Genomic DNA, 16045 nt, shown 5'->3' with positions numbered 1-16045 from the left:
AATATATATATATACATATATATAGAGAGAGAGAGGGTAAAATAATTTGATATTGGCAATTGGCAATTGGCGATACCCTCTCTCATCAATTTGTGGCATTTAATTCCCTCATAAATTCCTTATCGTATTCGAATAATCGCCCGTCTCGCAGACAGAGACTCGAAAACATGTCCGACCAATTTGAGTTTCGCTAAGTTTTCTCATAAAAATGTTCGAATATATGGGGAAATTACAGTGCCGCTAAATCCAACTGTGCAGCGTTTGAATCGCTATCCCCCAGCATATTATTCCATTTAATTTCGATTCCATTTCGAGTTTCCATCATGATGGCCAGTTGCCAGTTGCCAGTTTCGTTTGATTGTTTGATTGATGGCAAAGGCATTTAATTTGCAACATTACAACCGATAATCAGTACAATGAAGAAATATTGCAGCGGTCGTCCACGTTCTCCGCTTTTTTTTTTTTTTTGTTTTTTATCCCAAAACCCATCCATCCATCCTCCGTCCTCCGTCCTCCATCCAAAAAATTGTTGCATTTGCAGCGTTGATGGCTGAAACGTGATTTCTATGTTTCCCATTCGCTGGCGATTGCCAGTTGGCCATGTTAGCAATGCCATCGACATCCACATTCAACATTCAACCGCCGCATTGGCTTCCAGCAACAACGATCTGGCTTATAGCAGACAGACTATGAGCTCCTATAGGGGTTGTCAATACCAACTCCAGATTCGGCCATAACGATGAAGGAATTGGCTACTTTAAGTCTAAATTTAATAAAATAAATAGTTTTGTCAATATAAAAATGGGTTATTAATACAAAGCCCTTGGAATAAGTGCAATTTTTAAGACATATACTCAAATATGTACAAGTATTTTATTAATAGGAGAAAAACAGAGATAGAGATTGATATTTATAAGAAATACCACCTTTAACTCCCTTTTTAAGAAATTTGTCAATTATAAATACAGAAACTTAAGGAACCTAAATATACGTTTCCAAAAAAAATCGTTAAATAAATATAATTTTTCTCATTAATGAGTGTTCTATTGGGATTTCAAAACAAATATATATAATATTTGTTTATTAATATACATATTTATTAATATATCTCAAATATATACCTTGATTAATATATAAACCCACCAACACTTCCTTAGCATCATCACCTGTAAAATAAAATAATTTTTCGTCTCATATTTTTGGGGTTTCTATATTGTTTTGTTTGGTTCGTTTCCCTTTTGCGATTCCTTATATTTCTCTAAATTGCAATTTGTGCAAATTATATGCCAGACAAAAGGCCACAAATGCTGCCAAAGGCACAGATACACCGAAATAAAATACTAAACAAATTTTAATGTTTAAGTGAAAATAAACTTAAACTAACTTTAATGCATTTGAAAATTTAAGTAATATTTGAACAAGTGTTCTTTTGCTTATTTTTTAAATTTTAATTTGACTTAAAATACCCTTTAAATGTAAAACCCAAACATGGCTCTCTGTGCAGCTGTCGAAGTGCATTTTATTTGACTCCTCGAAAAACAATTGGCCCGTCGCTGAAAATTATAGACCGACCAAAAGGAAAATGTCTGCAAAACGTGGGCCAAACTGCCCGAGGTTCGACAATTTCCAGGCCAGACTATCGATACCGCTGATCGATCGACCATTATGCGATCCCCTGGCGAGGCGGGGCTTTTCCATGGCCCAAGATGTTGTTGGAACCTTTCTGTTGTTGCTGTTGCAGTTGCAGTTGGCAATCGGCAATTTGAGGCCAAAACGCTGGACGACCATAATGCGATTGGTGCATTTACTTCTGGGCCCCGATCCCTCCGAGTCCGAGTCGGAGTCGGAGTCGGAATCGGTGGACCCCTCGGCCTGCCCCATTATGACAACTCGCGAGGCGGCCATTTTGGAAATGCCACAGGGGCCGCAGCAGCTGGAAATGGGAATGAAAATGGGCAGGGAAATGGGGTGCCAGGAAGCTGAGGGGGAACAAAAGAGAGGGGGAGGAAACTGCGGATATGGCTGGCCATAAAATTAACAATTTCCGCGCATTTACAAATAAAAAGATATATGGTGAAGGGGTACACAGGAAAAAATAAAAAGGGAAAAGGAAGCTCAGAGCAGAGATAACTAAATGGGGGCTTTTATATAAGTCAAAGAACCTCATTTCTGTGTACCAAAAAAAACACAGAGTTTGGGGGTTAATACAAATACAAAAAGGAGAAAGGAAATCAATTCGTTCTAAAATCAAATTGTATGCGAATTTTTGGAAAACAGTAAGGCTTGCCTTGGAAAGAACTAGAAAACTTCGTTTGAGAAATTTATAGAAGCTTTGAAAAATATGAAGTATGTTAAACTATAGGTAAACTTTAAATTAAAAATGAATAAAAATAAGTGGAATTTACAATATTGGTTATTCTTCCTGAAAGATTAATTTTCATTGACAATGCATTTGCATTTTTAACGATCGCTATGTATGGCTATATATATATATGTATATATATATAGTCCACCGATTCGCCTTGCTCCGAATTATATACTAGTAAAATTATATAGAAGAATAACACTTTAGTTTCATTCAAATAGCCTGCTCTTTGTTCCAAAACAAATCTCGCACATCTGTGCATATGATTCCCAACTTGTTCTAACATCCCTGAAACGAAGTGACTGCTGCCGGCCACGTCTCAGGAATGTGTTGTGTTTAAAAAGTTGCAAGTCATTGTTTACTAGTGTTCAAAGTTAGTAACTGATCATACATACTTACTGGTCATAGATACTTACTGTTCAGAGTTACTTACAGGTCATAGATACTCATTGTTCAGAGTTACTTACTGGTCATAGCTATTTACTATTCAGAGTTATTTACTGGTCATAGATACTCACTGTTCAGAGTTAATTAATGCTAATAGCTACTTACTGATTATAGATAATTACCATTCAGAGTTACTTACTGCTCATAGTTTTATTTCTTCACTTTTCCGATCGTTCGTATGGGAGTTATATATATATATAGTTCACCGATTCGCTATGCTCCGACTTACATACTAGTAAAATTATATAGAAGAATAACTCCATAGTTTCATTCAATTAGCTTGCTTTAAATTTCTCCCAAAACAAATCTCGCACATCTGTGCATATGATTCTCAACTTGTTTTAACATCCCCGGAACGAAGTGACTGCTGCCGGCCACGTCTCAGAAATGTGTTGTGTTTAAAAAGTTGCAAGTCATTGTTTACTAGTGTTCAAAGTTAGTAACTGATAATACATACTTACTGGTCATAGATACTTACTGTTCAGAGTTACTTACTGGTCATAGATAATCACTGTTCAGATTTATTTACTGGTCATAGATAATCACTGTTCAGAGTTAATTAATGCTAATAGCTACTTACTGATTATAGATACTTACTATTCAGAGTTACTTACTGCTCATAATTTTATTTCTTCAATTTTCCGATCGTTCGTATGAGAGTTATATATAGATATAGTCCACCGATTCGCCTTGCTCCGAATTATATACTAGTAAAATTATATAGAAGAATAACTCCATAGTTTCATTCAAATAGCTTGCTCTTTGTTCCGAAACAAATCTCGCACATCTGTGCATATGATTCCCAACTTGTTCTAACATCCCCGGAACGAAGTGACTGCTGCCGGCCACGTCTCAGAAATGTGTTGTGTTACAAAAGTTGCAAGTCATTGTTTACCAGTGTTCAAAGTTAGTAACTGATCATACATACGTGCTGGTCATAGCTACTTACTGGTCATAGATACTTACTATTCAGTGTTACTTACTGCTCATAGCTGATCATTTACTAATCAGAGATATTTGCTGTACATTACTGATCATAGTTTCTTACTGTTCAAAGTAGCTTACTATTTAAAGATGCTTACTGATCCTCTACATTAAACTACCGTTAACCTCCTTAAAATAACTTTATTTTAGAAAAAGGTTTTTATGTACATATTTTAGTTTTATCATTTTTATATGTATAGAAATTATAGAATAAAGAATTGTATTTAAAGCGGAAACAACATCAAAGTTTATCGTTCTTTTAATAGATTTTCGTAAAAAAAATATCTATAGTTTTGATTATTTTCCGTAAATGGGCATTAAGAACCCTAAAAACAAGTCCTTACTGTACTGTACATTACATTAGTTTTCATCCAACGAATATATATACTCACACACATATAATATTCGATCAAGTGTGCCAGCAAAAGAAAAACTTTTATCAAAAATATCAATTTCCCGTCGTTGTCGACGACATTTTGTGCCCCATAAAAAGAGACAGAGAGCGAGTGAAAGAAAGAGAAAGAGAGAAGGAGAGAAGGAGAGAAGGAGAGAAGGAGAGAAAGACCATAAATGTTTAGCTTTGAAACGACAGTAAATTGTATGTGAAAGAAGGCTAAAAGCCCACAGAAGGGCCACAGGGCCGAGAGGGTTGGCATTAGATAATGGTAAAAAGAAGCTAAGGCCGGAGTCGGAGCAGGAGCAAACTTGGCCAAATGCCGGAAATGTGCGCAAAAACGAGATGGCACTCTCATTGTTGACGCGTGTGAAGGCGGCAGAAGGGGGTGTCCTTGAGGGGGGAGGGGAGCCAGAGGCTGGGTGGTTTGCCGGGTGGTTCCCCGAGTGGGTGGTTGGTTTGCTGCTGGCTGGTTTGTTGGTTCTTCTACTCCAGGCTTGTGCGTGCGTGAAACCCCGAAATCCTTCCTTTTGCAAAATAAATGCCAAGTTTTTGGCAGCCAGCATTTACATACACATTTTGGTGTGTCTCAATGTGTGTGTGTGTGCGCATAAGTGTTATTTTTCTGCGCTAGAAAATCGGAATAATAAACGTAAATGACGACAAAGACGTAAAAACAAACTGGCAAAGTCTGTCGCCCCTAACCTCACTCCCCATATATATATTTATATCTCCCTTTCTCTCTCTTTCATAAAACTAAATCAGCGGCACTTTGTGCAATTTATATGTTAATATTATTTGGCTTTGTTGTCGAATTTTCGCCCGTAATTGCCAGGAAGTGGCAGAAGGAAGGCGAGGGAAGGACACACAAGGCTATTTGAAAATATACATACATATATGTAGCATATATATATGTTATATATGTATATATATCTTTGGTTTTACCAAGTTGATGAGCTATAAGATTTCGTTGCGACAAAGTTGCGGCACCGCAAACTCACTTAGCAGCTTAATTCATTTAAAAGCAAGCCGAGGATGAAAGGATATACCCATAGGTACAGGCATAGAAACATAAATATAGATATGTGTATAGAAATTCACTTTGAAGAACAGTTTATTGAATATGAAAATGCCTCATAATATTTTATTTGGGATACTTCATCATTTGATGAACAATTTAATACTTTATTTATGATTTGAAATGTTTTATGGCTTTTTATTTTGCTATATATTCAAATTGTAAGTTGTATTGTGATTTATATTAGTTTACTCTCTAACTTCAATATTAAACCCTGGCTAATTGCATACTTAACAAACAAAAGTATAAAACAAATAAACAAAAACCCAAACAGGGAGTCTGAAAATATACATGTCCGGAAGTTACGTATACGCCGTGTGGGACAAGTAGGCAATAAACTATTGAAATGTGTACAAGTGGGTGCCATATAAACTATAGCTATTAATACTGATGACGAGACTACACAGGGAAAAAACTAAAAATAAAAAGAAAACCATTGTTTAGGATATATACTTTTTAAAAAGAATATATATATATGTTATTAATCTCAATAAGTGAATTTTAAACACTGAAAGCCCCTGGATGCTCCGTGTGATCATCTCTGCTGTGTGCCACAATGGGTATCTTCAAGTCGAGTAACTTGACGATCTTTTTGTTCGTTGTTTTTTTTTTTTTTTTTCAAAGTGTAGTTGTAGCCAAGGGCTGAAGGGGGTCAAGTGTGCCGGCCAAGAACGTGCGGGGCATAAAATGTCAGAGAGACACACACCCGCATACACACACTCACACACACGCGGCAGGAAGTCAAGTGGTTGGTCATAATACGGCTGACACTCATAAATCTAAACAAATGCCAAGGCAGTCAGAGTGTGTGTGTGTGTGTAAGAGGGGTTAAGAGGGGTGTGCTTTTGCATATGCGACGGCCATGACTAATTTGCATTATGAGCCAAGGCAACGGGGCGGCCATAATCTGGCCCAAATCGTTTTTATTGTTCGCACTTAAGTTGCGTAAAATAAAAATCATGTTTCTAACGCCAGGCTCCAGGGTCTCTCTTTCACTCCTCTCTTAACCCTCCATGGGTCGTCGGGTCTTCTTCCGTCTCATAAGCTCCATTTGGCTTGAATGCCATAATTTTTATGTGAAAGCATCACGCATGGGTCCTGCAACCTCAGCTAGCCATCTTTATCAGACTTAGTTGCCATTGTTTGGGGGGGAGCCCAAGAAAATCGAGAAAATCAGAGCAGAGGGTAGGGTTTATACACACACACACACACACACACATCTGACTTTATGACCATGTTTGTGTTTCTCCTTTCTTTATTTTTTTTTTGCCCTTTTCGGTCACAAAGTATTTTTATAGCTCAATTAGCATATGCAAACAGGGTTTGGGGGTTCGCTTTCTCCGGCTTTTACTTTAACCCTTTCAAAAAGCCACGCACACACACTCTGAAATTCTGGCAGTCAATTAATCAAAGCGGAAATTTTGGGTTCACTTTGCCAGCCTTGGGGCTAAGAGGTAACCCTTTAGGGACTTGGTTGAGAGCCAAGATAGAGAGAAAATAAAGACATTATTGTATATATTAAGTATTATTTTACAAGGGTTTTGAAGTTTAGGAAAATTGTCTTCTTGCTTATTTATATTTCTAATATGGAAAATATATTTCTAAAGATATTTCTCTATAGATTAGGTTGAGCAAAAGTTAGTCCTTAAATATGAGTCACACGCACACGCACACACTCGCACACTTGTTTGCTTACATTGCCTACATTTGTGCGCAATTAGAAATTAATTTCAGCTCGCCCCGTGCGGGCAGAGTGGGTTAAATGACTTTAATCACTTCCCATGGCACCCCGAAAAAGGCACCACACGAGCCACTCGAAAGGCAACGCCACTCCACACCACTTCAATCCACTTCAGCCAAGTGGCCCGTTCGAGTCCTTTCTGTTATATTTTTTTCCAGTGATTCTACATGCAGAAAAATGAAAGGAAAAATATGTTTAAAATTCATTTCAGTTAATAATAGAATTTTGCATTTAAAAATGATTTTAAACTTTAAACAGAATATTAGAAAAATGGAATTTTAAATATTTTGTAAGGAAAATTATCCTTTTATGGCATTCGTAATTTTTTTTCGAGTGCAGCGTGGCTGGAATGATTTATTCTCGACGGTGGAAACAATAACAAATCAACGACAAGCGACGGCGACGTCAGAGAAAAAGTACAAACGGAAACAAAATACCGTTGGAAACTACTTAAGGACCTTTTCATTAAGTGCCCAACGGTGGTGCAGGGTGGTGGTGCATGGCGGTGGTGGTGAGGGCGGCAAAGGGTCGAAGCATAGAACTTGGGAAACTTTGGACATGAACGTTGAATGCTGAACGTTGGCGTAAAATTTACTTTGAGGCTGATTTGACATGTTCACAGGCAAATTAGTGTCGCCCTGGATGGCGGCACATTAATTTCAACGCCCGGCCAGGCGTCCAGCACTGAGAGAAATAAATAATAGAAATCCAAATAAAAGATTTGGAAATAAGGAAAATTGTACTAGCAAAAAGAATGATTAGTTGCTGACAAAACAAACTAGAAACCCTGAAAGATACATACTTATATAATAATTAATAGAATTAGATTTGTTCTAAAAGCTCTAGGATTTTGTTTATTTGGTTGGTCAACATTTTCTCTCAGTGCAACCCCATTCCTAACTAACCTTCCTGTTTTGGCTACAAGCCTAAAAATGTTATTTAGCGCATGTTTTAGCGTTATTTATTAAAGCGAAATTATTGTTAATGAGGCAAAGTCGCGACTGGAGTTGACTTTGGACGCCTTTTCGACGTCCACAACAATAACAAACTAATTGCGTGAATTTTCCCCGGGGGCCACCGCAGGTCCTTTTTTTCGAAGGCATTTCCCTTATCGCTCGTTTAAACGAAGGCATTTGATTTTTGTGCCGATAGTGCCACGAAATGATTTAACGAATGCCTTCAACACGAGGCCGACAGGACTAGGACCCACCGACAACACCGTCATCCTATAGAAACTGGAACAAAAAAAAAAAATGGGGAAAATTCAGTAGAGATATTTATGAAGTACTTACGCCCAGAGTTTTCGGGGGAAAGTTGATGTATTTAATTACTGGATATATTTTATAAGTAGGAAGATATTTCATATATGTTATTATATGAGGATATGAATTATAATGCTTATGGAGAATTCTTTATCTAGTGAATTTTTCCAACAAAGAAATAAGTTCTCATTTTCGCTTAGATATAATGAAAGGAATAATATATTTATTAAATATTTTATACACAGCTTATAAACATGGATAGATGGAAACTCTTCTATTAGATCTTCTTTGAACTGATTTGATTTTATTAAGATTCATTTGTATCTTTGATCTTGTTTAGGGTACATTTGTTTTTCAGTTTGTGTTAAGATACTTGAAGAAGACTTTTAAATAATATTTAAAATCCCAATTAAACATTTAAATTTCATTATAATAGTAGGTATCCATACCAGCCTCTACTCTAGATACAACATATATTCAGGAAACTGTTTTGACAATTAAAAAAACTGCAGTCAAACAAGCAGGAAAATTAAGGGCCTTAATAGCAATGCAAAAAAGTAAAAATAATAACAATGAGCAGGGAAAAAATTGCCACATCACTTGAAATTCATTACGAAGGGATGGATGGATGGATGGATGGATGGAGAGATGTATGGATGGATGGAGGGATGCCTAGATGGATGGCTGGGGGGGGGAAAAAGGCGTGGTGGCCCTTGAATTGCTTCCTTTTTTCGGTGTGGTTTCTGTACTTTCTGTTGCTTTTGTTTTGTAATGTTATTTTTTTAAAGGTCATAAATAAATCAACAGCCTCGCGTGCTTGACAGTTGTTCGTTGGAGAGAGATGGCCACCGCGTTGCAGAAAGAGACGTCGTCAATCATGACAGCTACATGGATGTGTCATGGAACGTCAAAAGGAGAGCGAGTCTGATCCTGGGCGAAGCTCCTGGACCTCACAGCCTCGTCAGCTGTCACAGGACATTGCGTCCTGGACTTTTGACTGATGATCCGGCAATGATTTGTCACAAATGCCGTAAAACATGAGCAGAAACTCCCATATCACGCCCTAGTAAAATCATTTAATAATTGCTGCTCCCGTCAAATATTGTCCTAATTACAAAGGAATTTACCTTTTATGTAAACCGGATCAATTTAAGGGCATGTTACTAGGTTGTTTTTGGGGTTAAATTAATAGGAAACCTTATACTTTTGCTTGAGCTTGAACTTGAGCAATATAAACATCGATTCAAATGATTTTAAGTAGTTAATAGAACAGGAAACTAACTTTATCATATATTTTTAATATATTTTCTATAGAAATTATTATATTCAAAGTACCCTACTTTATGGTCTTTGTAATATTTATATTATAAATGCAATTTTTAATGCATTTCTCTGCACTCACCTGGCAGATAACAGGTGCCACATTTCGTGCGGCATCCGTTCTTATCGCCTTGGTTTCGTGTTTCCTTCCTATCGATATCTATGCGTCGGCGCTTTTCCGGCAGACAAGCTGAAAATGCTGGAAAAACGAATAAGCGAAAAAACGAACGCTCACAATGAAACAAATTTTAATGTGTTTCATGCGTGCCACTGAAAATGCTAATCAGACAAATTAAATGCCACGCAGACTTTAGACTTCAGGGTCCACTAACCGTCGGTTTGTTGTTGCTCACCTCGCGATCCTCCCCTAAACCCGCCCCCGGATTTTCCCTAGGCCCTCGTCTCCCTACTAAGGCGGCGAAAGGTAAGCCAGGAAAAAGCATACACTTCGCGGAAAAATTGCTATATTTTAATGTATAAAAAATATCTTAATAAATGTAGTATTACTATTTTTTAATAGTAAAGATTATGAACTAATTATAAAATATACATACCGAAATTAAATTAGGGAGAAAGCCTCAATATATTTATTCTCCGTGTCCTGGTTAATGGGGGTAGGCTGTGTTTATACGTCGAACGTTGTTAAGTACAGGACACGAAAAATTAGGAAAATAATAGGTGGATACAGATTGCATTATAAGAAATTAAGAAGAGAGGAATTCTCATAATATTTATTGATATTTTAATATTTTATACTATATTATTTCCAATGTGATTCCATGAGTTAGCCTTCGCATAAACGGACCTCGAGATAAGCTCTGCCAGCAAATCGTTTGTTTTTGAAACTGTTGTTGTGTGTGAATTATTTTATGTACATTTGATTGCGAGCGTTTATGGCGGAAAACGCCAAAAACCGCAAAAGTCCAGCTAAAACAAATAAAAGTCAGAAAGACTGTTACCCCAAAGGAGTCGAAGTTTGTATACCCTTGCAATTTGGGCATTGGATTAGAGAAGCAAATCGTTCATAATTCTGGCAAAAATGCATTAATTTTAATTCGGAAAACTGTTTTAAGCTAGTTTTTATTAGATTAACAGATCTGCATACTCAAGTAAAATTTTTAAGAAATTTAAAATTTTATTGAATTTTTGACAATTTTAACGATGTAACCCCTTATAAAATTTTGAAAAAAAAAATTTGAATTTTTTTGTTCTTTAAAACATGCCTAGATCGATTCGACTTTCGATGCTGATCAAGAATATATATGATTCATAGGGTCGGAAATGACTCCTTCACTGATTTGCAAGCTTCTGCCTGAAATTATAATACCCTGGACGAAGGGTATAATGAAACTGAAAGAGGGAAATATACTTACTTTTTATTGTTACTGTGTTTGTGTGTGTGTGTTTTTTACCAGCCCACAAACACGAACTTTTCCTCCGAATGCACTCTCCTTTTGTTATTCCCTTCCTTCTTTCTCCCGCCCCCCGAGTGTTGTGTTAATCATAATTATGCAAATTTCGTTGGTTTGTTTGAACAATTTTCCACCTTTTATAGTACAGTTAATTTTCGTGCTCGTTTTCTCCCATTCTGCTTTGCACTTTTTTTTCCGTCTTTAACTGAAAATGGTGCAAAGAATTTCCCCATTTCCCTGGATCGTTTGGAAAACGTCTTTACGCAATTAATACGAGTTGCGATTAGCTTGCGATATTGGTTAAATTAAATGAAATAATAAATGGGATTAATGGATTTGTTGGGTTGGTAAATAATAAACTGGCTTAAATGTTTCTTTTGTAATGCTTCGTTTGAAAGTAGAGAGTATTATATTAAAGGAATGGGATATTATTTTATTAAATTAAACTAATTAAGACTCGATTTAATGTCTTGATTTATTCTCAAGTTTATGGTAATCAAGGAATTATTTTGATTGGCAGAACGTTGTTTTTCTGAAGTGGGAAATGGGTATATGATATAGTTTCCAATAAAACTCGACCAAATTCCATTTGAATTTTCCCTTTTCCCAGTACTCTACACCAAAACGGCTTTAAAGTGCCGAGTGCAGAGCTAGGCAGCGCTTGAAACAAAACTAAAAAAACAAAAAACCTAAGCAATAATAGCAAATAATAATTAACTAATTAAAAGCCCAAAGCCAGGGGGAGGTAGCGGTCGTAATGGCAAATTATAAATTATGGATTAAGCTCTCTTCCCGCAACGGGAAAACAATGTATGGCAATATTTTAGTGGGATGTTTGCCTGTTTGTTGCCTGTGAAAAAAATCCACGATTTTCACACAATTTGCAATGCGAATAGGTTGAACCGAGAGAGCTGGCTTATTTCCCATCTCTGTGCCATTTTTAACTTGGATCTAAATTGGATTTGAAAGTTCATTTAGCCAGTTTTAGTTGGTATATATATATACTATTAATTATTTTTAAGAATTAAAGAAAACAAGTAATGTTCTTAGCCTTGTTTATAAACTTTCCTTTGAGCTTTGTATATATATAATCCCTAACCATTTTGGAACCCATTAGCCAGGGTCAAGAGGTCACTGAAAGAGAAACGTAGATGTAAATCCTAAAGGGCCACCGCTGATTGATTGACTAACTGCACTTGGCCGCGGTTCGGCTAATGCGATTCCGTCATTAATCAACCAACTCTCCTATCGAGTACAGTTTACCTCCGCCCCACTCCTTAAACCATGTCCACCCTAAAATCTAACCCCTAAACACCTAAAAACTCCCCTCCTCTACAATTGAATACCTCTACCTCCCCCCGGGTGAATGCAAAGCGCAACTAAAGAGTGCTAAAGAGTACAAAGTTGGTAGAGTGTGTGCATGCGTGTGTGTGTGTGTGTGTGTGGAAATTTGCACGCGGTCACGTTAAATGCTTAAAATTAGAGAGTCGGGGGGGAAGTACCCCAAAAGCGCAGTACCCGGAACAGTAACAGTAACAGTAACAGTTACCTTACGTGACACCAAAAGGCCGGGCCGTACTTAGGCTAACAACGCAACGACAATCAGCGTTCCCTGAGTCCTAAAATGCCTATTTTGTAGTGCAACAACGGCAGGATATGGACACTGTAAGAAAATTGGGGTATAGAATATATATAAGAAGAATATAGACATATAAAGATGAAAGTTTCCGTTGAAAACCTAGACAGAATAAAAGTGTTTCAAGATATATTGTATATGTAAGATCTTATCAAGGTTATATGGTGAGATATTGCTTACCTTAATAATAATTTATAAAATATAAGCAGCATTAATCTAGACAAGGGACTAGGTTTGGAGGGATTTTTCCCTTTTTAGATGCTAGTTTTCTTTGAAAACCTAGACAAAATGTAAGAGTTTTAGAATACATTATATACATCAAATCTTACAAAGATTTTATTTGGTTTTATGGTTAGATATTGCTTACCTAAAAATCTATATACTATATAAGCAGCATCAATCTGGACAAGGGAATAAGCTTTGTAGGGATATTCCTCTTACTTTATTATAGTATTGAAAACTTGATTTCCCAACTTAGTTACCACTTCTCTTTGACTTTCCTCCCAGTGCAGTCCTTCGAGACGCCCTCTTAACCCACCATAGTCACTTTATATATATATATATATTTTTTTTTTTTTGCTGCTGTCGCAAACCCCTTTGAACAATTATAAAGCTTGCATGCTAACATTATAATTGATTGCCTAAGCTTACAGTGGGCACTTGGAGGGGCTTCGACGACGGTTTGGGCCTAAGGGGGTGGGGCATGGCTGGTAATTTGATTGCGCAATTTACGGGCATTGTGTTGCATAGTTTTTAGCGCGCGAACTTGCCTCCTGCTCCACCATGGCCCATGGGAAATCCTTGGGACTGGGCCTGGAACGCACGAAACAGAAAAAAAAACAGGCAACGAACATGACATGCATTTATGTCACGTCACATGTGCAACACGAACACACACAGTGGCAGGTCTGACACTCACACCAAAACGCTCGTGTGTGTGTGTGTGTGTGTGTGTGTGTGTGTGTGTGTGCAACAATTTTAATTGGCGACATTCCGCAGTTTTATGACTGGAAATTCTACATATATTCGATGCCCATAACCCCAGCCCAAGCTCCAGCTCCTTTCCCTGCTGCTGCTGCTGCTGCACATGCAACGTGGCTGCACGACAATTGGCCTTTTTTTTGAAGGACACTCGCAACAGAGGCGTATGAATTGGGGGGAAACCTAGACTTCTTTGCCCCACCTCCCTTTAAAATAGCTCAAGAAAACCCCCTAGAGGAGCTGTGGCAAGGACATGCCTGACTGCCACTAATTCTCCTCTGTTCCACTTCTGTTCTCCTCTCATTCTCGTCGAAGTTGTTGTAATTAGTGAGCTGCATTTCTTTGCCACTTTCGGCCATGGCAATTAAGCTGCTAAAAGGAAGAGACCCCCTTCTACCCCCGGAGAGACGCGGAGGGTGGAGTAAGGTAACAGCTCTGGCAAATGAACAAAAGCCAAACAGAAAACCAAAAGAGGAAAAAAAAAGAACGTGAACAGCAGGCAATGTGAAAGCCAAAAGAAACCGAATATGAAATTATGCAATTAAGCAGGGAGAGGAGGGGGAAGAATGGGGATTTTCCTACCTTGGCCAAGGACGAATGGGTGTTGGCTAATTTCCATTGGCCAAAAGAGAGAGCTTAAGGACTTTAACTTGATTTAAATTCGTGTGGACTATCAGTGAATTTATTAACAATTGTTTGTATTTCTGTGGGTTGTCGATTGTTACACATAGTTGAATGTTAGTTACAAATATTAAAATTTAGTAAATGCGATATATAGATCAGCAATTGCAAGACAAATTCGATTTGAAAAGAAATTTTGGGATATCTGGGTGACTCTGAACTAAACAAGTGTATCTCTGTTTTGAGTGTGCTTGTGAATAAACAAAATATATAATATAACTTAATGTTTAGTTGTTGCGCCACAGCTTTTCACGGGTTTTTAAATTGGTATTCCGCTGCCTTCCCGAAGTCGAAGGTACCTGAGCTGCATCCGTAGCTGGAGGTTTCCAATTGTTATCCCTAATTTTTTCAATTTCAGCATAATGTGCATCCAATGCTGGAATTTGCAGATATATCATATCCCAAAATCCATGCAGGTCGTCATTGGTAACTGGGAAGTCGTCATTTGGTGAAGAGTTAATATTTTTTAGGCATATTTCCTCAAACTGGTTCATTTTGGAAGACACTAACAATTTGGCCAAGCCTGAGAAGAGTCGTAGTTTTTCGAAAGCATATTCCCAACGGTTTTTCCTGGTAACCAAGACGGCTGCATAGTGGTCAGCAGTGTTGGCTAAATCTAACAATCGCTTTTGCTCGTCTTTGAGAATCTTAAGAAAGTAGTTGCCATCCTTTACGACTTCTGCTGCTGTTACTTCTGATTGGTCTGGGTTTTCTTTAGAGTTTTCCATTAACACATCGGGGTCGGCAGGGTTTTCATAGAGATCTTCTGTTGCTACATTTTTCTCTGACTTTGTATCAATACTTTCTTGTAATACAACTGGTTCAGGGTCACCATTGCAAATCTCTTCCTCTGGTATAGCTTGAATCGGTTCTAATGGCTGTTCCGGCTCCTTAATGGTGAGCTCCTCGAACTTTACGATCAGCTCCATCATCTCTGGAGTCTCTACCTCCTGTTGAACATACATTTCTTCAAGCGATGGAGTGAGATGAATATTGTTGCTTTCCAATTCGTCATCAGAGGAAGAAGACTCGTCAGGGAAGTTATTGGCTATAAATGTGCGACATCCTCAATGTGTTTTTATGTTATATTATCTAATGGTAAAACTGAAAGATTTGTTACTTACTGCAGGTGAAGTGATCTTGAACATTCAATTCCATTGTGAATAATATTGTAAAAATACTGAGAAAGTTATAGTGCTTGTATGGAAAAGCTGATTGTGACAAAGTGACAAAGTCAACACTGTACATGTGCTGTGTACATTCTTTCCAAGGATTACTTGATCATATTTCGTTTTCAATTTCAAACTTATTGTTATTTTCACTACTTGCATTAAGAAGACGTTACCCTAGTCTCTCATCGACCTGTTCTTGAACATTTACAGCTTTTACTTCACATTCAATATGATTCTTTCCCTCAAAAAACAGCGGGATATCGGACGCATCTGTCGGCGTATGTAGCTCCGGATTAAAGGTTTCAACAGCAATGAACAGTTGCTGGGGATCTCAACACCTTGCCCACTTTTATGACCATCGGTCGGATCGTCCTCCCTTCCGAATTCCGTACTCCTTTCAGCTCACAATGTTGCCTCCGTCGGTTTTTTTATTACCAGCTGGATGGGGGGATACTGGAAGAGGAGCTGGTGAAGATGCATTTTGCATTTCACTTTAATTCAAAGCGACTTAATTTCTTTTCGGTTCTCCAAAAGATACCTTCCCCCCCCCCTACCCAACCATTTTGGATGGG

General features: G+C 37.6%; 1 protein-coding gene across 2 annotated transcripts; it reads right to left on the bottom strand.

Annotated features, from left to right (window-relative positions):
* Positions 1–14280: 14280 nt before the first annotated feature.
* Positions 14281–15586, bottom strand: LOC110184435 (uncharacterized). Of its 2 annotated transcripts, none has more exons than XM_020952974.2 (2): positions 15426–15586; positions 14281–15349 (listed from the first exon to the last, which is right to left on the bottom strand). In XM_020952974.2, exons 1-2 carry the CDS (start codon positions 15547–15549, stop codon positions 14529–14531), a joined length of 945 nt encoding a protein of 314 aa, XP_020808633.2. In that variant the 5' UTR covers positions 15550–15586; the 3' UTR covers positions 14281–14528. The 2 variants fall into 2 exon arrangements, with proteins under 2 accessions (XP_020808633.2, XP_020808632.2); XM_020952973.2 differs by having other exon boundaries at positions 14281–15367; positions 15426–15558.
* Positions 15587–16045: the final 459 nt, after the last annotated feature.

The sequence above is a fragment of the Drosophila serrata genome, unplaced genomic scaffold (assembly GCF_035046125.1).
Source record: "Drosophila serrata isolate PLE 108 unplaced genomic scaffold, ASM3504612v1 contig_8, whole genome shotgun sequence".
Classification (NCBI taxonomy): domain Eukaryota; kingdom Metazoa; phylum Arthropoda; class Insecta; order Diptera; family Drosophilidae; genus Drosophila; species Drosophila serrata.
This window is presented reverse-complemented; position numbering and strand designations above follow the sequence as displayed.